Source organism: Orbicella faveolata, unplaced genomic scaffold (genome assembly GCF_042242905.1).
Source record: "Orbicella faveolata isolate gen_17 unplaced genomic scaffold, um_ofav_v1 contig_3, whole genome shotgun sequence".
Classification (NCBI taxonomy): Eukaryota; Metazoa; Cnidaria; class Anthozoa; order Scleractinia; family Merulinidae; genus Orbicella; species Orbicella faveolata.
This window is the reverse complement of record NW_028301558.1, coordinates 19,861,847-19,883,580: the sequence shown is the minus strand read 5'-3', so window position 1 is coordinate 19,883,580 and position 21,734 is coordinate 19,861,847. Positions and strand designations below refer to the sequence as shown.

At 37.6% G+C, this 21,734-nt stretch overlaps 1 protein-coding gene across 1 annotated transcript in view; it reads left to right on the top strand.

Moving 5' to 3' along the window:
- LOC110061455 (5-oxoprolinase-like) overlaps nt 1-21,232 on the top strand; it is a 30,722-nt gene extending 9,490 nt beyond the window's left edge. Inside the window, exons 4-40 of the mRNA XM_020768292.2 lie at nt 62-112; nt 548-603; nt 1,439-1,554; nt 3,410-3,489; nt 3,703-3,752; nt 3,955-4,000; nt 4,319-4,385; nt 4,553-4,641; nt 5,308-5,425; nt 6,202-6,256; nt 6,400-6,487; nt 6,760-7,001; nt 7,103-7,191; nt 7,776-7,857; nt 8,407-8,500; nt 8,772-8,821; nt 10,541-10,679; nt 10,811-10,923; nt 11,090-11,153; nt 11,263-11,316; nt 11,459-11,508; nt 11,614-11,650; nt 12,451-12,561; nt 12,662-12,763; nt 13,113-13,194; nt 13,702-13,794; nt 13,894-14,003; nt 14,384-14,458; nt 14,558-14,614; nt 14,993-15,082; nt 15,649-15,783; nt 15,886-16,035; nt 16,523-16,597; nt 18,802-18,884; nt 19,513-19,676; nt 20,293-20,390; nt 20,964-21,232. Of these exons, the coding sequence (XP_020623951.2) occupies nt 62-112; nt 548-603; nt 1,439-1,554; nt 3,410-3,489; nt 3,703-3,752; nt 3,955-4,000; nt 4,319-4,385; nt 4,553-4,641; nt 5,308-5,425; nt 6,202-6,256; nt 6,400-6,487; nt 6,760-7,001; nt 7,103-7,191; nt 7,776-7,857; nt 8,407-8,500; nt 8,772-8,821; nt 10,541-10,679; nt 10,811-10,923; nt 11,090-11,153; nt 11,263-11,316; nt 11,459-11,508; nt 11,614-11,650; nt 12,451-12,561; nt 12,662-12,763; nt 13,113-13,194; nt 13,702-13,794; nt 13,894-14,003; nt 14,384-14,458; nt 14,558-14,614; nt 14,993-15,082; nt 15,649-15,783; nt 15,886-16,035; nt 16,523-16,597; nt 18,802-18,884; nt 19,513-19,676; nt 20,293-20,390; nt 20,964-21,071 (3,363 nt within the window). The 3' untranslated portion in view covers nt 21,072-21,232. The remainder of the gene's footprint in view (nt 1-61; nt 113-547; nt 604-1,438; nt 1,555-3,409; nt 3,490-3,702; nt 3,753-3,954; nt 4,001-4,318; nt 4,386-4,552; nt 4,642-5,307; nt 5,426-6,201; nt 6,257-6,399; nt 6,488-6,759; nt 7,002-7,102; nt 7,192-7,775; nt 7,858-8,406; nt 8,501-8,771; nt 8,822-10,540; nt 10,680-10,810; nt 10,924-11,089; nt 11,154-11,262; nt 11,317-11,458; nt 11,509-11,613; nt 11,651-12,450; nt 12,562-12,661; nt 12,764-13,112; nt 13,195-13,701; nt 13,795-13,893; nt 14,004-14,383; nt 14,459-14,557; nt 14,615-14,992; nt 15,083-15,648; nt 15,784-15,885; nt 16,036-16,522; nt 16,598-18,801; nt 18,885-19,512; nt 19,677-20,292; nt 20,391-20,963) is intronic.
- Nucleotides 21,233-21,734: the final 502 nt, after the last annotated feature.

Genomic DNA, 21,734 nt, shown 5'->3' with positions numbered 1-21,734 from the left:
GAATGAAACATGCATATTTCTTTATTCCATAAGAAAGTTACAATTGTTATTGATCCTAAAGCTTATAGTTTGGAAACCAATGGACAAGATCAAGCTTAAAAACGATTTACAGGTAAAAGTACACGAGTCTGTATTAAAATCAAATTGACATAATTAAAAATTTATTCTTCATGGTTAATTATCTCTAATAAATAGTTAATTACCTGGTGAACTCCAGTAGTTACTGGCAGTGATTCGAATTATATTATCAAGAATCATCAAATTTAAAATCTAGTGTTGTAACCATTCAGTGATGCTATTAATTGTCCTAAATCTGAACAAAAGAGCCTCCCAGAACTTCAGCTGTCGTACTATTGAAAGCTATCTTACAGTTTGTCTGAATCAAAAACTGAACATTTTGTTTTTAATGTGTTTGTGGCTTGTGTTAATGTAGAAAATGACCTCCCATGAAAGTGGCTTCCCATCGGGTGGAGGGGGGGCAGTGCTATGGACATTTTCCGAGATCTTACATTACTCTTGTTTTTCTCTGTTTTCTTTTTTCGCACAGGAAGTTCTGGATAAAGGAATCAAAAGCCTGGCAGTAACACTCATGCACTCATACATGTACATGCAAATTATTATATGTGGCTGCAAAATTTAAGAAACATGTAAATTACTGTGGAAATCGAAACCTAGTGAAAATGCTTGATGTAACTTGTGACAATTCAAGCTGGCATCAGGGGCACCCAACGGATCGTTCCGGTAAATTATCTGTTCGGAAGGCCTTTAATCCCCTCTGATTTTCTCAAGAGAATTGTTACCTCGAACTTCCGTGATATGAGAAATTTAATGTCTGTTGTTTTCGGATTGTTAATAATGTTGTTTTGGGTACCCAAAAAAGGTAAGCTATCATTTTCGGAAAGGCGATAAGACCTAAGGTTTTCGGGAAATGGACGAAAAAGCCCTCAGTAATGAATTCGACAATACTCAAGTTCCCCTAGAATAACCGAACAGATAAATCTTCTTTAGCGCAACCTAAAATTAACCTACAGAGCTTTAAAAGTACTCCAGGTAGCCTAAAACAGCGTTTAAAAGCATATGAGAGAAAACGGTCGTTGGGTGCCCCTGTGACATCCCTGACCTAGAGTGTTTGGATTTTACCACTTGATTTTACCACTTGAATTTACCACTTGATTTTACCACTTGATCTTACTTCTAGTTGCTTCATGCTAATTGTAAGCCAGAGTTAAAATTGCATCACTGATTTCTGACCCTCCCCTCATCACGACAGCAAGGAGATTGAATCTTTAATGTTCTGATCAATACATCTCTATCAAGAAATATTGTTTGCACTGAGCTGTATTATTAAAAGATTGTTTTAGTAGCCTTTATCCTTTGTAAATGACCTTTGTGGGTCGATTTTTAAATCTCACAATAATTTTATATTATTTCATACAAGGTATGATGCTCATGAGAGAGAAATTGGTGAAATAGCTCTTGCAATGGGTTTTAATCAGGTGTCGCTGTCTTCTGCTGTTATGCCTATGGTGAAAATTGTTCCAAGGGGATACACAGGTAGGTAATACATAATTTTGTTGTTTCATTAACAAACAGCATATACCGATATCTGTACATGTGGTAAACAACATTTTTTAGACTTTGGATCTTGAAGCCAAGATGTCCTACCGTAATTCCTAATAAGTTAAACATCTAGAAGTCTAATCAAACATGCACGGGTATGCAAAGAAACGAGAAACAGTCACCTTTTAGATGGATTTTGTTAACAAAATATAATATTTTATCCACAGGAATGGGGGCTATAACTTTGATATAATAGTAATGTAATGGGCAGATACAAATCTTAGAGTTAGGGTGCCTTTCTGAACCTTTGGACCGTGGGGGGTCTGTTTTATCCGAACGGCCAGAACTTTTTTGGGGGTCTAACAAGTTGGTCTCATTTGCATCTCCCTATCGCTAAATATACCTAGTAAAAACCTCCCTGGATATCAAGTCCAGGCCAAACAAAATGAGAATGCTCTAACTCTCATCAGCTGTCGTGCACTCTCGTCACGTTTGAACCTGCCCAAAGATGTCTCTTTTGTTGGCCTAAACTGGCTGCATGAGAGTCGACAAAACTCTTGTGCAACTTTCATCTTTCTACTCTTGGCAACTGCCTCATTATTCATACCTTTTATGGGTTAAAAGAGCAGTACATTTTGGTATCTCTTATGGTGTTCAGCCACAAAAGGTCCACAGCGGGAGCTTTTACGGTACGGTACGGTACCTTTTATCCAGCTCTACTCTCGGTCTTTGCAGGACTGTCCCATTCATAACTTTTTCAGCAGTCTATAGCAGCGTGATGCCTCTCCAGGTCTTGCATTCATTCAGATCTGCCTTCTTCAGAGACTTGATCAGGCAGCCTTCTTTCCAGTCATGACATCTCTTAATGTCTCCCAGATCTTCCCAAACAGTTCATGCAGCACCTTGGTCGAGCTGGTCAAATCGGCCTTGATGGCATACCATCACGGCCAGCTGGTCTTCCATTCTTCAGATATCTGATAGCTCTCTTAATCCTTGCTTTAACTGGCCTGTTCTCATTGACCTGCAGAGGTTTGAGAGGTGTGTCGGCTGGTTCTGTGTCTGCTATCTCATTTGGCAGAGGTCGGCTGAGCAGCTCCCTTAAGTGCTCTGCCCACCTTGTTCACTGTTCCTCTTGATCGGTGAGCACCTCTGCTATTGGCTCTGACAAGTCTGTCTGTGATCTTTGTAACACTTTCCTGTGTTCTTCTGATGAAATAAAGTTCTTTCAAATCGTCCTTGCCTGTTGCTTCCTCTGCCTGTCTGAGGTCATCCAGGAAGTTCCTTCGGTCTTTTCTGATGCTTTGTATAACCTCCTTGTTGGCTTAACAGTATTTGATCTGGGCTTCTGCTTTCTTGGCCCTCATTCTGCTGCGATTCAACACCTCTCTCACCTTCTGTCTGGCCTCAGTCTTCTTCCCGACTTTTCAGCATTTCTTCACCTCTACCTCCATGCATGTTTCATTTCCTGTCACTACTGTTTGGTTCTCCTCTTCCCCAAGATGTTGCTCATTTTCCTGAAGGTTTGTAAGACAAGGTAAGACAAGACAAGGTAAAACCCCAGCAAAAATTGACAGGAGGAAGTCAAACAGTCAAAAGCAATGCAGACAAAAGTTTTATTCCCACCACTTTTGACTGTGCAATTTCCTCCTGACCTGACTATCTGCTCTGGGTCCCCGAAGATGATTCTGAGATTCCTGAAACTTTTTGTTACACCAAGTTTACTTTGTCCCATCCCAGATAATGTAATGCCCTGGATCTTTGGACACAGCCCAGGCCTTGCAGAGGTGCTGTGAGGCCTATTAGAGATAGGATGTTTAATATAATAGACAGTTTTTTTGTTCTGTTCAAGCTTGTGCTGATGCTTATTTAACACCATGTATCAAGAGATATGTAACTGGATTCATGTCTGGTTTCAAGAGTGGAATTGAGGTAATTAATAATTATCTTTAACTGTAACAAATCGAAATGATTCAGAGACCATAGTGCAGCACATTTTCCCGAAATCACGAATAATTTATTTTCACAAAACTAGACCTCTTATTTGATATAAGTTTTATTCTAATCAATGACATTCTTTGTTTACCGTGGACAGTTGCTGTGAAGCTATGGTTCTAATTTCTATTTTGCCTGTTATTTGTATAGGACAAAGTTCTTTTCATGCAGTCAAATGGTGGACTTACACCTGTGTCAAAGTAGGTACTTAGGATTATTTTGTGTACTAGTAATCAACAGACTTGCTTGTAGGGCTGCTGGGAAAAGTAACGGCTTGAGAACTCACCTTTGTTGTTTTTTAATGTAATATGTGGTTATCCGTAACAGATTTGACTGTGTTTCAGTGCACATCATTGTGTATACTCTGGAGATCTGACCGTCGATGTGTATTTCTCTCTTTAGGTTTTCTGGATCTCATGCCATTCTCTCTGGCCCAGCAGGAGGAGTGGTAGGTGTTTTAAATCTAAATATTTTGTACCTGTTTTATACCTGACAGCTGAATGCCTTTATTAGAATGATCTCCATCCTTTTCATCATCATTAATATGATGATGATTCTCACCCTCATCGTCACTGTCATTGTCATCATCATTGTAACAATCATCGTCATTCCCATTATGATGCTCACCATTAATAGTACCACAGTTATTACCTCTGATCCATCACTGTCATGATCCTCCTCTTACCCCATCATCATCATCATCAACATTGCCATCGTCATCACCACCATCACCATGAAATATCTTATTAGTTGTCACTGATTGCAGGTTGGTTATGCCATGACAACGTACCATGCAGAGACGGAACAGCCTGTTATTGGATTTGACATGGGTGGTATGTAGTGTAAATGGAGAGAGTTTGAGTTACTTACCAACAGGATTCAAGACTTCCTCAGATTTTGATGAAAAGACCAATGACCAAAGTGGTAGCCAACTATCTATCCCTTGACTATATATATTGATATGATGTAATGACGAGGGCTATTTTGTACATATAATTAGGAACTTCGACTGATGTGTCTCGCTTTGCTGGTCAATATGAACAAGTCTTTGAGACAACAACAGCTGGAATAACTATACAAGCTCCTCAGGTACATGATTGTAATATATTGTTTGGATGGTCGACATTGTTGGTGTAGCAAGAAGGAGGCCCAAATCCTTTATCCTGTGCAATTGACTTTGAGGTTGGGTCTTTTGCTAAGAAACCCAAACTTGGGCAAATGGAAATAACACAATAGATGTACCTGCATGTGCATTGTAAAAAGTAATTGTATCCACCATTAGCTGTTCTCTGACTTTTCATTTCCATTCTGACTCACTGAGAATGATCATCATAATCAAATTGATTATAATTATGGAAAATTGGTAGCAATTTATATTCCTTTATGTCTGGAGGATAATTTCAATACACTTTCATAAAAGCCGGCTGAAAAATTCAAATATATGCTTAACTTTGGCATTGCTTACTGAGGATTTATGCATTTGTTTATAAGCAGAATTCTCAGAGTACCATTATGACAGTACATACGTCAATACATACGTAATTGAACTAGCTGGTCTGGTCCGTGTTGAGGAAGTTAACGGAATGAGCCGACTCCGTCATAAATTGCAAAAAATAAAAACTCGATCAATATTTTCCCCATTATGGTCCTCACACTAGTTCTATAACAGATATGTCTTGAATTCATTAGAGAGTGTTATTCAACAATATGCTTAGCTATCAATTTTATACTGAAAGAATTGTTACTGACAAACAGTTGGACATCAACACTGTGGCAGCAGGTGGTGGATCACGCCTGTTTTTCAGGGCGGGGCTGTTTGTTGTAGGACCTGAGTCAGCTGGTGCCCATCCAGGACCTGTGTGTTATCGGAAAGGTGAAGAATTATTTATTTAGCCAAATAGTTTGTCAAAATGACACATAAACTGTGTTTGCTACATTTATATAATGCCAAGAAGGGTGCTTATAAATCCCATTCTTATTACACAAAGTAGAGTTTCTCATTAGACATTAACATCCTTCATCTGTCAATCAGATCAATCTTGACAGAACACGCTATTTGTTTACATTCATACACACATGCAACTTTATTTGACAAAGCAGGTTAACAGAAATGTTATGTGCTCATTTAATCCCATGCTTTCACGGACATCTGAGATTCAAGCTGAAGTTTCTTATTATCGAGGAAAGACTTATTTTTTCCCTTTCTTTCTTCCTCCCTTCCTTCCTTCTTTCCTTCCTTCCTTCCTTCATCCATCCATCCACCCATCCATCCATTCATTCATTCATTCAGTTAGTCATTCGGTCATTCATTCATCCATCCATCCATCCATCCCTCCCTCCATCCATCCATTCACTCATTCATTCATTCATTCATTCATTCATTCATTCATTCATTCAGTTGTCCATTTGTGAAGAATAACTTGAGGTTCCTATGACTGGTAGTTACTTGCGTGGAGGAAATCACAGCCACCTAGTGACACATCAGAGACACTTCATGGATCGCTGTTGTATGGTGTCATCAAAATGGATATTTTTGGGGTGCAAACTACAGGTTCTTTAAGGCAGAACCCACTATTCAGTGATTCTACCATAGCACCATTTTGTCCCTTGATAATGTCGATAATATAACAAATTAATTACTCTTTGCAGGGGGTCCCCTTGCAGTTACAGATGCAAACTTGGTTCTTGGGCGTATACTTCCAGAGTAAGTTCAAGATTAATCTAAATGTATACAACAACAGCAACTAACCATTTATTTGCTCTTATACAGGGAATATTTGCAGTGTAGATGTAGAGTAAGAAGACTTGTAAAGCAATGTTAGTAGTAAAAATATCAATTCTTTTTAGATTCTTCCCCAAGATTTTTGGGCAAGGCGAGAATCTTCCACTGGACAAACTAGGAACGTTAGAGGCTTTTCGGAAACTCACAAAAGAGGTGAAATACATCTTTATTCACTTATCTATTATGTTTTCATCAATATGTAGTCAAATTGCTTTGTACCTTTTTTTTTTGCTTTCGTTGTTTTGAGTTTAAAGAATCTCTTATTATTTATTAATCAAATGAATTTATCATTGTGATGAGACAAATGGTAAGTGTTTTAAGTGTATTTTAGGGAAATATTCTTTAATCTTTCTGTAGACAAAAAATTATTTCTGATCACTTTTTAAATACTTATTGAATTTGTTCTAACGTACATTTATTTTTAGATCAATGAATTTTTGGCCACTCAAAGCAATGAAAACAGAAAAGATGCACTGAGTGTTGAAGAAGTGGCCATGGGCTTTGTTACAGTTGCTAACGAGACAATGTGCCGACCCATTAGAGCTTTGACGCAGGCCAGAGGACACAACACTGCTCGACATGTTCTTGCATGTTTTGGTGGTGCAGGTGGTCAGCATGCATGTTCTATTGCTCAGTCATTAGGAATGTCAACCGTGTTTATTCATCGGTAATTAAACATAGCTTTTGTATGTAGTTAAGCAGTTTGTAACTTTTTACCTCAATTTTGTTAAGTGTGGAGAATAAAACAACCTTCTTATTGTTTGGTAGCCATTCAGGAATCCTTTCTGCTTTTGGATTGGCCCTGGCAGATGTTGTGCATGAAGCTCAAGAGCCGTGTTCCTGTGATTATAGCAAAGGTGCCTAATTGTTATTTTATCAGCTACATCACCAACAGGTGTTGCAGCATCCTCTAATACAATCATCCTCGGAGACCCAGGGGCAGTCCGTGGGGTTAAGGGATAATCAAAATGATTGAGGGGGAGCCCTTGACATTCTCTCAAACTGTTCTGCACTGAATTCTCCTCCTGTAGTTTCGACTTTCCCTCGCCACCGGCCCAGTGACTGCCCAAATGTCTCCAAGGATGAGATGTAATAGCCCTGATAGACGCAACAGACGGTAAGAACATTATTGTAATAGACTAATAATATAATTTATAATTATAATGGCTAGCTTTCAAGTTTCGATTAATCTTTGGATCTTTTCAAAAATGCACTGATTGTAAACAAAAGCAGGCCAAAAGATCAGGATCGATTTCTTGCCAGCAGACCTTACCTGGCATATGTTTTCAGTCAGATGGTAATGAGGGAATGCCTGACTGCTTTTCATAATCAAACTGTAAACCCACAGTGAATACCAAAAATGTTCAAAAGTTGTCTAAAGTAATTTTGTTGCTTCTGGACTTTGCTTAAAGAGTTTTTGTACAATACCTTGTTATTGTAGATTCGTACCAATACCTAGAAGAAAGAATTGGTCTCCTTACTCAACAGTGCAAAAAGGAGCTCAAAACGCAAGGCTTTGATGAGTGAGTTTCTGATACTTTTATTGGTCAGTGAGGAAACCCTCTAGATATCTATTGAGGGAATTTTACAGCACAAGCAGCAAAACGCCGTTAAAGAAGTGCAATGTGCGAACCTTGGAAACAGTTAGTTATTGTATTCAACTATGTTACAATGCTGTCAAAGTATGCTTAGCACCTGCAGAGATCGGGTGAGATCCTTGAATGCTTTATGATGTCAAGTGTTGCAAAAGATTGTCTAGTTTTGTAGTCTTATCACAGCTTCATCTGCATCATGGCGCCTTTTTATTGGTTACACCAATTAGACATGTCTAACGATAAAAGCATTATAATTCAGTGTAAACGCATCTTTCGTCTGTGGCTTGCTATACTCAGTGAGCTTTGTTGAGAAGTAAAGAACAGGGACATTAACGGTAATATTGTAAGGAATAAACATGACAGCTTAGAATGACAAAATTGTCTCCCAATCTATGGGATCTATTACAGTCGGTCTGTCTTCATTGAAGCTTTTCTAGTGAATGTGATCTTCGTAATTGTGAACTTCTTGCCTCTCAGAACTCAAATATCTACTGAAGTATTCCTGCACATGAGATATGATGGAACTGACTGCGCTTTGATATGCAATGTATCTCCTTACAAAACAGAGAAGGTAATTTCTAGAGATAGCAAATATGCACTTTACTGGCATTTCTTTAGTTGTTTTTGATGGTAATCTACTTGTCGTGAACACCACCAAGCAACCATCTTGTCTTTTTCCAAAATAACCATGTCTCTTGCCGAAACTGTTCACGCAGATTGTCTAATTACATTTATTCTAATGTTCTTTGTGTGGTATGTTTCATTTTGCTCCTACCGTGCTGGGGCCAGGAAATTCTAAAACCATTCCTCTTAAACTATGTACTGATTTCATTGCTTGACAGCCGCGAGAGAGTGCTTTTTTTGGTGACTTTGGAAAAGTGTTTACAGACAGGTAATTGATAAAAAGTGTATTAGTATTAATTGCTTGTTTTGTTTCTTCATTTTCTCCTAAAAGAGGGCTTTGCATTCACCTTAAACGCGAAAGGCCTTGAGTTTGATAATCGCAATCTAAGGCGATGAAAGTCTGTGGAGAGTACATTTGTTTCTTGAAAACCTTGAAATTGGAGAGTAGAAGGGACAAGCAGCTGCCAAAGAGCTTGAAAAAAAATTGCCCAAATTGTGTATAAACTAAAAAAGACTTACGCTTGATCAAATCTGGGAGATATCTCTTTAATCTGAACATCTAGGGTCACATCAAAAGAGTGATACAGTAAAAACCCGCGTGTAAGAACCTACTTTTTTCAGAGTTTGGCAAAACAGTTCTTGTATTATGGGGTACTTATTGACAGTTTAGGCTAAGTAGATTCTTAATTAGGTTCTTAATTTCTACAGAGTAGACATTGTTGTTGATTATCAGAAAATAGTATAAAATCTGGTCTGTTCTTCATTATAAATATTTATTAATGTACCCACGGCATGTTGCCAAAAGTCCAACAACATTAATTGATCAATGATACAGTACTGTATATAAAATGTATCTTTCCATCAAGAACTGTCAATATGGAAATACTGCTGTAACAGAAAAAAATTGAATTGATAGAAATTGCAAAAAAATTAGATATATATTATATATACAATTCAATTTTCTAAACTCTCGATCACCTTTTTGGTTTTTGGTAAAAATATATGTAAATTAAATAGTTAAACCCCACATATAAGAACCTGTTGGAATTTGTTTGACTAAACAGGTTCTAATATTTTGGGGTGTTAAAAAAACAAATTTCTATCTGAAGGTTCTTAAATCCCTAGGTTCTTACATGCGGGTTTCTACTGCACTTCTTTAGTGGATGGCATTTTTTAAAAATTAGCTTGGCCTTGAAAAGTCCTTTAATTTTTATTTCAAAAAAGTGCACGAACCCTGTTTTACAGAGCAGACATTTATGATTAGCTTCAAAATGACACTGGTGTGAAATTGAAGTTATTACAATTTAACTCTGTTCAGCTTTCTTCGATTTGGTGCTTTAATTTGCGCTCCTAATTTTTTCCTGACTGTGGCAAGCAAAGTGGCTTGACACTTCATGTAAATTGCTAAGTAACAATAAGGGGAGTCAAACATATGACCTGCTGCCCACTGGTCGGATGCTGTAACCTTGTAGACAACAGGGAACGTATGGAGCTAGAGAACTTGCTACGTTTATAATTATGTAACATACTGTGTGACCTGCATACGGCCGTTAGTATAGTCAATGTCAAAAGTGTCGCATATGATGATCAATATAGAAGTTTGAGCCTACGCATTATATCCTTCCATTACGTATACATATGTAGGCAAGACAGTGTCACTCTCTGTGCAGGTCCAGAGGTGTAGAATGGATACTAGCAAACGGCTGGGTCCATCTGACAAAATCGGGTTACAACAACCAAACAACCTGCTGGGTATTATCATTGTGATAGGCTAACATCAGATGGCAGATGGTAATAGAAAGAGATGCATTACTTCCATCGTAGGCACCCTAACATAGCGGAAACTGGAGTTGACCCTGATACATGCCTAGGCTAAGGGCACTCTTTTCCTTTAGAACCTTTGTTGTATAAAGCTTAGTTTTTCCAATTGTAATTTCTCTATTGTCACTGGTGCTGTGTTTCATTTCTATTTTCTTCTCAATGCAAGGTACTTGCAAGAGTTTGGCTTCACCATACCCAACCGTGACATTATGGTTGATGACATCCGAGTACGAGGATGTGGACATTCCAGAACATCAGTCATTCATAAAACAACTCATTCAAGTGCTCTACCTCCAATTAAAAAAGTGAGCATGCAAGATGATTTTCAAAAGCAGCAGTAAAGTGAAAGACTCCTTGTGTTATCTCTAAATAACTGTTAGAGGTGCTTGTCCAGAAAGGTAGAGGTTATGTTGACTGCAGTCCGTTTTGAATTTAGATCACCAAGTGTTTCTTTGATGGTGGTTTTCTTGATACCAGAGTGTATTTGCTGAATGATCTAGCTGCAGGGCATTCCATAGAGGGACCTGCCATTATCATAGATCAAAACAGGTATTCTTACTACATTATATTGTTGGTACTCTATAATATTTTTTCCTGCATCTATTCTTTTACTCTTCAAATATATGAAGCTTAAAGATGGAACTTGGTATTCTGTTTTGAAGATATTCACTTGGGGCACAATAGTCATTATTTATGACTGTTAATTTATTCACAGTACCATCCTCGTGGAACCACAATGTACAGCATATATTACAACATCTGGGGATATTAGAATTGAGGTTAGTTGATTCCCAAATGATCTTTCACTTCTTTACTTAGTTTTAAATTTAATGGCAAGTTTCTTTTGCCTCTCAGTGTCTCATGTTAACGGTGCCAAATGTCTTGCAGATTGGTAAAAACAAAGGGAAAAAACAAGTTACCACAGACCTAGATGCCATACAAGTGAGTGAGGAGCTTAGATTGACAAAATTTAGTACATTTCCTCTCATACCAAACATGTGCCTATTTGTTTTATTTATAAGTATTTGAATGGTTTACCTTGCTTTATATGAAGATCATTGATTTATTTTTCTTAAATCTGCAGCTTTCTATATTTTCTCATCGTTTCATGAGCATAACAGACCAAATGGGAAGGTACATACCAATGTGTAGTTATTGATTTCATTAGTAGGATGGTGAACAATGAAAACACTCTAGTCTTACTGAGTATGTACTTTTGTTATTTATCTCCTTCTATAGAGTTCTTCAAAGGACATCAATTTCTACTAATATCAAGGTATATGCATATTAAGTCATTGCTGACATAACTTTTAACTTGTTTACTGAAAGACAGTTTTGCCTTTTATTACCCATTGGCAAGATAAGTAACTTAATTAGTCCATCAATATGCGTAAGCCCTTGGCCTTGCCAACAAAAATGTGCCATACTGTGTCACTTCATGCTCATTTCTGTAGCTTGCGATTGTGGAAGAAGATCCACTGATTTATATTCCATTGCAAACCCTTTGTAATCAAGTTGTGCCATCACATGAGTTTTATTAGACAAGTTTCTCTTATACTCACATTCACTTTATATCGTTGAAAAATATACCTTGGTAAAATAGGACGGTATATTTACAAATTAGAAGGCTTGTCATTACTAGCAATACACTTGCCACGGTCAAACAGTCATGGGCCATGTCCAGCATGCAAAATAAAATAAAATAAAATAAAATAAAAGAACTGCTCCTTAAAACTTTTCTCAGGACTCTGAAAGGTTGTCGGTGCATTGCATGAGCTGAAAGGCAGAAAAGCCCTTGTTCATTAAGTTTCCTGTAGGCTATTCAAAAGTGGAACCATTACCTTCTTCGTCAAAATATAGTGCCCATTTCTCCCTGATTTGATGTACTGAGGGCACAGGGTATCGCTTATCAGCTTGATATTTATCTTAATGTAACTCCTCATTTTTCTAACACTGGACAAGTGGCTTGTGTCCTATTGCATATTGTAGAAAGCTCTGATCCAGCCTGAAATAATATTTGGTTGCAGTTACCCTTTCGGTAAGATGCATGTGCTGTATAACTGTGTTTTTGTTAAGGAAAGGCTTGATTTCTCCTGTGCCATGTTTGGCCCTGGTGGTGGCCTCGTGGCTAATGGTCCTCATGTGCCTATGCATCTTGGATCAATGCAAGAAACAGTGAAATATCAGGTACGTTACTAACCTGCTTGTCACATGCAACAGTTCTGGTTGACTCCTAGATTTAGTTCATTAAATTTAAGTGAATCCTGACGACAAGTTCTGTTTGCAGATTGAAGAGCTAAGTGACAGCTTGAAAGAAGGTGATGTCCTACTTAGTAACCACCCAAGTGCCGGAGGGACACATCTTCCTGATCTGACAGTTATCACCCCAGTAAGTTGTCAAGGACCTTTAACCTAACCCTTCATTTCCTAAAAGTAAATCAGATATTCTTCTTATACTGCCATCATGATCATCATCACTGTTCTTTGTGCCAGTAGACGCATAAGCTGGTAACATTCTGTTTCCACTGTGTGCTATCCCTGACTACCGCTCTCAAGGTGTTCTGCTAATACATTCACACATGTCCTGAGGATGAAGGAAGTAAGTAAGTCACAGTACAGACAAGAAATAGATTGGATTAAATTAATTAATTAAATTGGTTACTTAGCAATAATTATTAAACCTAGAAATAAACTAATTGACAGAAACCAATGTGACCAATGATTTTGTTTTTAATTAGGTATTCTATCCTGGCCAACCAAAACCTGTCTTTTTTGTGGCAAGTCGAGGTCATCATGCAGATGTTGGAGGAGTAGCACCTGGTAAATTACCTTAAAATTATTTCTGAGTGTTAGTTTGACAGCAGTCCACAATGCTTTTGTTGCAAAGATTATGTAAGTTATCTGGTCAGAGTCTTGACGTTTCTGGTATATCAGTTCATGATCCTAGTAAAAGATGAAAGTTGCTCTACTGTTACTGAAAGTTACATATTTGTTTACTATGGAAATACTAGGGTTAAGGAGACAGCACTAATGGCATATATCACTTTTCCAGGACTCCCAGGTCACGTTTTCCTACAAGCTTTCTATCACCACACTCTCATTACCCTGGTGAAAAAGCTAACAAAATCTTTGATCCTTAAAGACAGGGATCTTTCAACGACTCTCGAACTTTAAGTCTTTGAAAGAGGATGATCGTGTTAAGATTGCTGCAAGGATCTTCAAAGATCTTTATGTATATCTTTAAAGTTCCTAGTGGATTTTCATCAGGGTATGCCCTATAGTATATTTTGTATTAATATTTAGTACAGGATTTGTTTTGTGTTTCAGGTTCAATGCCACCAAATTCTCATAGCATCTTTGACGAGGGAGCTGTCTTTATGTCTTTTAAACTAGTAGATAATGGAATCTTTCAAGAAGGAGGTAAGATCCATAAGTCATGTGAAAACACTTGTAAATTGTTGTCAATTGCTATTTTATCCTTGTGTTGTTTAAACTAAATTATGTATTGTTGTTTATTAGCTCTTAAAGAAATGCTCCTGGAGCCTGCTAAGAACCCTGGCTGTAGTGGAAGTCGTAATGTGCAGGACAACATCTCAGATCTAAAGGCACAGGTGGCTGCCAATCATAAGGTAAGTGTTGTCAGAGGTATGATAAAGAGGAACTATGAAAAAGCGAATTAATGTAATACCTAATTTTATATTGCTATAAACCTGCTGTTTTGTATTGATAAGTTTTATTAAGGAGTTATTAATATTGTTTGTAAGTAGTGACTACCCCAATCATTCTACTTTTGCTAGCTTTTTATTGCAATGCACTGAAGAGTAGGTTTCCTGAAACCTCTTTTCTCATGTATATTTATACTCTTGATGAAATCCAAGTTCTTACCAACATAGAAGCAGATGGCAACAATCATGTAACACGGGTTAGGTGGCACTTTCAATGGTTCATGTGTACCTTGCCGAACTCTGACCATTATATTTAAATTCATGATTCTAATATTATTATCCAGGGAATCAACCTCATAAATGCATTGATTGATGAGTATAGTCTCCCTGTTGTGCAAGCTTACATGGAATACATTCAGGTAAAAAAGAGTTTTCCTTTAACCTCCATGAGTTGACTGCACAATACATGACAGTATTAAATGAAACTGATGATATCCTATTGAAATTATGTCCTTCAGCAAAATGCAGAGTTGGCCGTTAGAGAAATGTTAACAGAAATTGCCCTCAAAACAAAGGTATGAATTTTGTTGTCTCCTTCTAGCGAAGCTGCTTTCTATTGGTTTAAAGAAATGCATCAGTTCTTCAGTTTTGGATTTCAGTTTGAATGACTATGATTCTTATCTATTATCGATAGTGATTCTCTTGGCGTGTCACATATGAACCTAGTAAAATGGCTTTGCTCATCTAGAGTCCCTCTGTAACTCAGTGGTTAGAGCACCCAATCGGTATCTGGGTGGTATCTGGGACTAGTTGTGTAGATACATTGACATAATTTATTGTTTATTACAAAATGAAGTTTAAATTTCTCCCCATTATTAATTTTTCAAATGTTTCAAGTGAATATAGTTGTTGTGAACCCCTTTCTTGTATTATGTCCTCTATCATCCTCACAGGAACGGACAGGAAAGTCAGTGTTACAAGCTGTAGACCATATGGACGATGGAACGCCAATCAATCTCACAGTCTCCATCGATGAAAAAAAGGTAAACCATTTCAAGACTTCAAGGTATTCACTTAGTAAAGAAGTACAAGACTCCCCAACCAGAGCATGGTTACAGTCTTGTTTGTGGTCAAATTTTAACAAAATTATTTATGTATGTCCAGTCACTGTTGCACCATCACCTTTACAAAGACACCAACAACATCAATCTTTATCAATCATTGAATTTTCGTATATAAGAGAAAAGAAACTTATTTCAGGTTTAATATTTTCAGATAGAAAGAGAGCACAACAAATTGCAAATAGCAAATACCAGTCGTACTTAGCGACTGGGCCATGCAGAAAAAAACGCTCTTCGACAACTTTCGACCATTGTTAACAATGACATCGCCATCAAGTTCAATCAATATTAGCAGCTGTCACTTGCCGACAGAGGTTAACAGAAGAAAGGTTGTAGATTTTACAGTAGCCAGATCAAATGAAGTTGCAAAGCAGCTTGCAACCTACTTCGGTTCAGTTTGTTAAAATAAAAGAAATAAGTCACATTATTGTAGCCATTGTCATCCATATCAAAATAACCTACTTATCGATCTACGTTTTTGTTTGCAGGGTAGTGCAGTATTTGATTTTGCTGGAACTGGATATGAGTCCTATGGTAACTGTAATGCACCTCGTGCTGTTGCTCTCTCAGCTCTTATATACTGCCTGCGGAGCATGGTCAAGTACGATATTCCCCTCAATCAGGTATAATAAAACATCAGCTGGAACCAGTGATTTTAACAAATTTAATTTAACATGAAAATGTGTTCTCCAGTAGTTGCAGTGTCTTGATCGATATCTCCTCAGGGTTGTCTAGTGCCAGTGAAACTTCATATTCCTCATGGAAGTCTGCTGGATCCATCACCTTCTGCAGCAGTTGTTGGCGGGAGTGTGCTGACCACTCAGAGGATTGTAGATGTTGTTCTGAAGGCTTTTGGTGTCTGTGCTGCCTCTCAGGTGCGCAAAATAAGCTGCTTTATGAGTTTAAGCTTGATATTTATTAAACATTAACATTATCCAAGCAGTCTCCCTGGTTAACAAAATCTTTGCAGGATCTTCAGGGATCTCCAAAGATCTTTGTGGCTATTTTATGGCAAGGATCTTTAAAGTTCTTGCTCAGGATCTTCAAGGGTCTTCATGGATCTTGCCAAAAGAATTAAGGATTTTCTCAAACATTGTGGCGAATCGTCACAGATCATTTGAAGATCTTTGCTTTAATCATTGCTTAGCAGTCTAACAAAGATCCTTAATGAATACTTCCCAGATCTTGGTCAGATCTCTAAAGATCTCATACATTCTTAAGGATAGTCATAGTTTTTTTGCCAGGACAGGCAATATTACTAAAATGTTCAACAGTGAATACCCAAATCCACGAGTCGGAACATTTTTCTCTGTCCAAGCGTTACACCAAGATGGTGAGTCTCAACTGTATTTTCTATTGTAGGGGTGTATGAACAACATCACATTCGGTGATGAAGGTTGTGGTTATTACGAGACAGTTGCTGGGGGATCAGGAGCAGTAAGTACGGCCATATATCACAAATATTTAGCTCTGCTCCTAGTGCTTAGCGCACGTCTTGCTGCACTCCAACTAGATTTTTCTTAATTTTATTGGAATGGTAACAACATACAAAGATACAAAAAAAGATGTAAAGTTTATATGAAATATTTCATATATGAACTGCGGTTATAGATGAAAGTGAAGAATGATCATCGCAGTTAATTTTCCAATTTAAGCAACTGGAAAGAAGAAGCCTGAAAAAAAAATCAGGGCTTCAACGGGATTCCAACCCGTGACCTCCGCGATACCGGTGCGATGCTCTACCAACTGAGCTATGAAGCCACACATTGGGAGCGAGGTCAATTAATTGAGTTCATGTCTTCCCGTGAGGAGTGAAATGATGTAAAGTTTATATGAAATATTTCATATATGAACTGCGGTTATAGATGAAAGTGAAGAATGATCATCGCAGTTAATTTTCCAATTTAAGCAACTGGAAAGAAGAAGCCGGAAAATTAACTGCGATGATCATTCTTCACTTTCATCTATAACCGCAATTCATATATGAAATATTTCATATAAACTTTACATCATTTCACTCCTCACGGGAAGACATGAACTCAATTAATTGACCTCACTCCCAATGTGTGGCTTCATAGCTCAGTTGGTAGAGCATCGCACCGGTATCGCGGAGGTCACGGGTTGGAATCCCGTTGAAGCCCTGATTTTTTTCAGGCTTCTTCTTTCCAGTTGCTTAAATTGGAAAATTAACTGCGATGATCATTCTTCACTATCATACAAAGATACACTAAACAAAAAAAAAAAAACAACTAACTCTACTTACAATGATTGAATTACAGTAACCTACACTTACACTAATTACAATACAGTTGCCCTAGTAAACAATACAGATAAACGGTGTTTACAATTATAAAATATGCTACTTATCTAATTTCTTGCACTTAAGCCGACAACGGTAGTTATAATCAACTTAAACCGTATTTTGAATATATGATTTCTCTAGCTGTATTGTATTATTTCACTTATTCCTTAATATATTCTTAATATGGGCAACACAAAACAGAACAAAACAACGAAAAAGAAAGGATGCTCTAGTTTGTTTACCGCATATCATAACACCTCCTGCGTTGATTTAAAGAGGGGCAAGAGTGGGAGGAGGCCATAGAGCAGCATTCTAAGCAACTTGAGATCACTTTTCAATTTGAAGTTTAGAAGTGAGCTTTCTAATGAATTCTTTCAAGTTTATTTCCCTTTTAAGTAGTTTTTGTGTATATAAATAATACTTGGTAAATAACAGTGTGAAGTTAGTATTTTTTGACGACTTATTTGCGCCTTGAGGATAACAGCTTAGCTCTAAACCAACCAGTATTTCAAATGGAGGTGGCGAGAAGGAGGTACCATTTTCTTGTTTGGACCATTTAATGACTTCAGAAAACAATTGCACTCCATCTAGAAACTGTAAACCATGACCTTGAGCCAAACATTTTCCCAGCTGGTATTTCCATTTGGTCGTATATAATGAACCTTTTGGTTTGACAAACAATAATTACAGTCTACTCCCGATATCAGGAGTTCGAATTATCGAGAATTGGGAACAAATGACTGGAAATGAGGAAAAAAACGTTGTTTAATGTTTTTCTATTCATGCAGTGTACGTTTTAATCAAATTTAAATTACAGAATAGAGAATTTGAGTGAAAATAAAACAATACATCTCTAAATTGCTGTATAATCGGAACTTAAATTTAATGTTTTGGACTACTGTTCACTGTTTGTTTTGACTAGTCACGTATTGACAGACATGGTTCGAGTTATCGAGGGTAAAATTATATAGAAAATGACCTGAAGGGAAACGAAAATTGCTTCGAGTTAGCGGGAGGTTCGAGTTATCGAGGGTTCGAGTTATCGGGGGTAAAATTACAGTAAACGTATGACGGAAATCCAGGGGAAATCGATTTTGGTTCGAGTTAGCGCGAGGATTCGAGTTATCGGGAGTCGACTGTACAAAAATATTTAAAGGCAAGAGTAATCACGTTAATTTCCTAGTAGTTTGGTGATAACAGTGTGGTTCTTTAACTAACCTTGTTACCACTGAGCAAAATACTGAAGGTGTGGGTGTTTTTTTACCACAGTTGTAGTTGTAGGTGTTTACCATGATACTCCCATTCAACCTTAAAACATTGACATTTGTTTTATGTTTAGGGTCCCACATGGGAGGGACGCAGCGGTGTCCACAGCCACATGACAAACACTCGGATAACAGACCCAGAGATTATAGAACGAAGGTGTGTATGCATCTGGCAAACATAACATCAAACTCTCAATGAATAACTCAAGCGATACCTTCAGCCAGAATTGGCAATAACTGATCTCTGCAGGTGCCATGTTGGCGTTCTCAAACAGCATCCTGGCAAATCAGTTAATATGATCGTGGGAGTACTCTCTATAAGGTCCTATAATGATAGCCTACACGGGGAGGCCCCGCCTGAAAGGGATACCTTTTTCAGGCTTCAGTTATATAAAAGGATAGGGATTTCACAAGTTGAGGTATATGAAAGGGTAGGGAAGTCTGTTATTTAGGAATTAAAAAGGGCCTCAAATTAAAATATTTCGAACAGACCCACTTTATGGCTGTATTACTTCAGTTATTATGCACTACACGAAAATGACAAGAAGACTTCCTTTTTAGAGATTTATTCATACGACGGGGCAGTTACATTGTTCTTAAGTAGGTATGTGAAAGGGTACCTCGGGGTGGTGCCTCCGCATAAAGAACTTTGTACCGTAGCCCCCTGGGGTATGATCTTATGCAAACATTTCCTGATACAAGTATGGCTCCCATAAAAATGCTCTTTAGCTTAGCCAGCATGTCATTGTCACTAATTAGTGAGTATTTTGTGATCTTCTCTACAGGTATCCTGTTATTCTACTTCGCTTTCATCTCAACCCTGGCACTGGGGGTGATGGTTTTCACAAGGGAGGGGATGGGGTGATTCGGGAGCTGCTGTTTAGAAGAACACAAGTTTTGTCAGTTTTATGTGAAAGGAGATCAGCCTTTCAACCTTATGGACTCCAAGGTAAACAAGAAGTGCTAAAAATGTTCATGATTGTTTTTGTTTTTGTTTTTGTTTTGTAGATGGGAAAGACATTAAGGCTAACTCTCAGGCCTTGATCTGTTAAAAGAAAAAAGAACAGCTGAACAAACATTAATGCTCTTTGACAATATCATCCATTGAATACCCCTGTTCCATAAATTACCGCAAAAACAAATCTCTATCAACAGTTGTACATCAGTGAATGGCACAATGCTTCTGAGTTTTTCTTCTCATAAATTTTGGCGACCTACCACGATCTCATTTTAAGATCATTATACGTGTAAAGCATGTCATTTTGAACATTGAGATATACCATTGTTTTCAGAATTTTCATTGTTTTATTATGTAGACGTCATTATATTTATTGTCATCAGTACGTTCCACTGGGCTGAAGAAGTAGTTAGATCAACCTGTTAAACTGAAGAGGCACAAATAACGTGATGGACAACAAATAAACCTCACAAGTGGCATAGGAAAACAGTCTTAGTTCCTTCGTGTTAGCAGGCTTAGGAACCTTAATGCATACAAAGCTGTTGAAGCTGACTCGTAATTTAATATATATTTAATATTCATCTTCAAGTTATGTTTAACATCACAGGAGGAAGACCTGGATCGCTAGGACTTAATCTTCTGATACAAAACAGTGGAAAAATAATTAACCTTGGGTCAAAAGCCACTGTCACTGTAAATGCTGGGGTGAGGCACTCAGAATATTTTGTAACTTTGTATAAATAAAATAGAAAATATTTCTGTAATACTAGCCACGAGTATTTCGATCATCAACTGAGCCTCCTTCTCCTTGGCTTTATGCAGGCGCTCTGTGGGCTTATCACAAGGAAGGGGAGAAGAAGATTACATGACGAGCCAAAAGAACGTCTGCGTATAGGAGGCTATCTTCTTCTCCGCTCTTGCCTATTATTGTGAAGGCTCCCAAACCATTCATGAAGACTTCACATTTGTCTGCATTTTGTTATTACCTAATGAAGGCTTTTCAAATGAGAAAAGAGTATGAGCATTTTTACAACATAAAATTGCTAATTCTTCTGTTGATTTGAAGGGCCCTCACTGAATGAATCATGAAAAAATGCACAGACGTTGTTAAGTGTTCATCGTTCGAATGTTGCCCGTTCCTCTCTGTGCAAATTGGCCCAGAATTGTTTGAACCCACACCTTATAGTCCTGTAGCCAGGCATTCAGTAGCCGGGCATTTTATTGTTGAGGTACATGTGTTGTAACAGAAGTCATTTAATGTGTGTTTTTAATGTGCAGGACCATATTAAAGTCCAGACACCCGGCGGTGGTGGATATGGCAATCCTAAAAGTGACAATGCTGGAGGACTGGAATCTGGCATGTTTAACTCTGAACACAAGATTTAGGAAACGACGGCAACATGGTGAAAACAATGTAAAATTAATTAAAAGTAATAAATTTTTGCAAAATCACTCTACACTCCAAAACAAGTGCCCATACATTAGAGCTTTGGCATCAATTTACAACTTTATAAATAACTGTTAATAATAAAATGTTTTGAAATTGATTTCAGCTACTTTTCATGTCTCTTTAGTCAAGCTCCAGACAGAAGAATCCTGTAATGAAACATCACTGTTACGCTGCAAAATGTAATAACAATCGCCGAATTGCGAAAATGTAATACTAACGCAAAATGTAATAACATCGACGCGAAATGTAATAAAGTATTCAACGCCGTTAAAAATGTTAAAAGGTTATCCTAATTATATAAGTAACATGTTCGGTTTGAAAAACTGTGCCTATGATCTTTGTTGAAATGGTAGCAGACTCAATCAGCCGGCCACGAATACCAGTTTCAGACACAAATCGTTTTCTTACATTGCATGCCGACTCTGGGACAATCTACCTTCTCATGTCAGGGAGGCAACTGACCCGATCTCAAGAATTTCGTTGCCAAGCTCAAAGAACTTAAGCTCAGCCAGGTCGTTGCATTCTCCGGTTCTAGTTGATTGTTTAGTTGTAATAGCTTAGATACTTATTTTTTCTATCCTATATCTTAGGAATGTGTA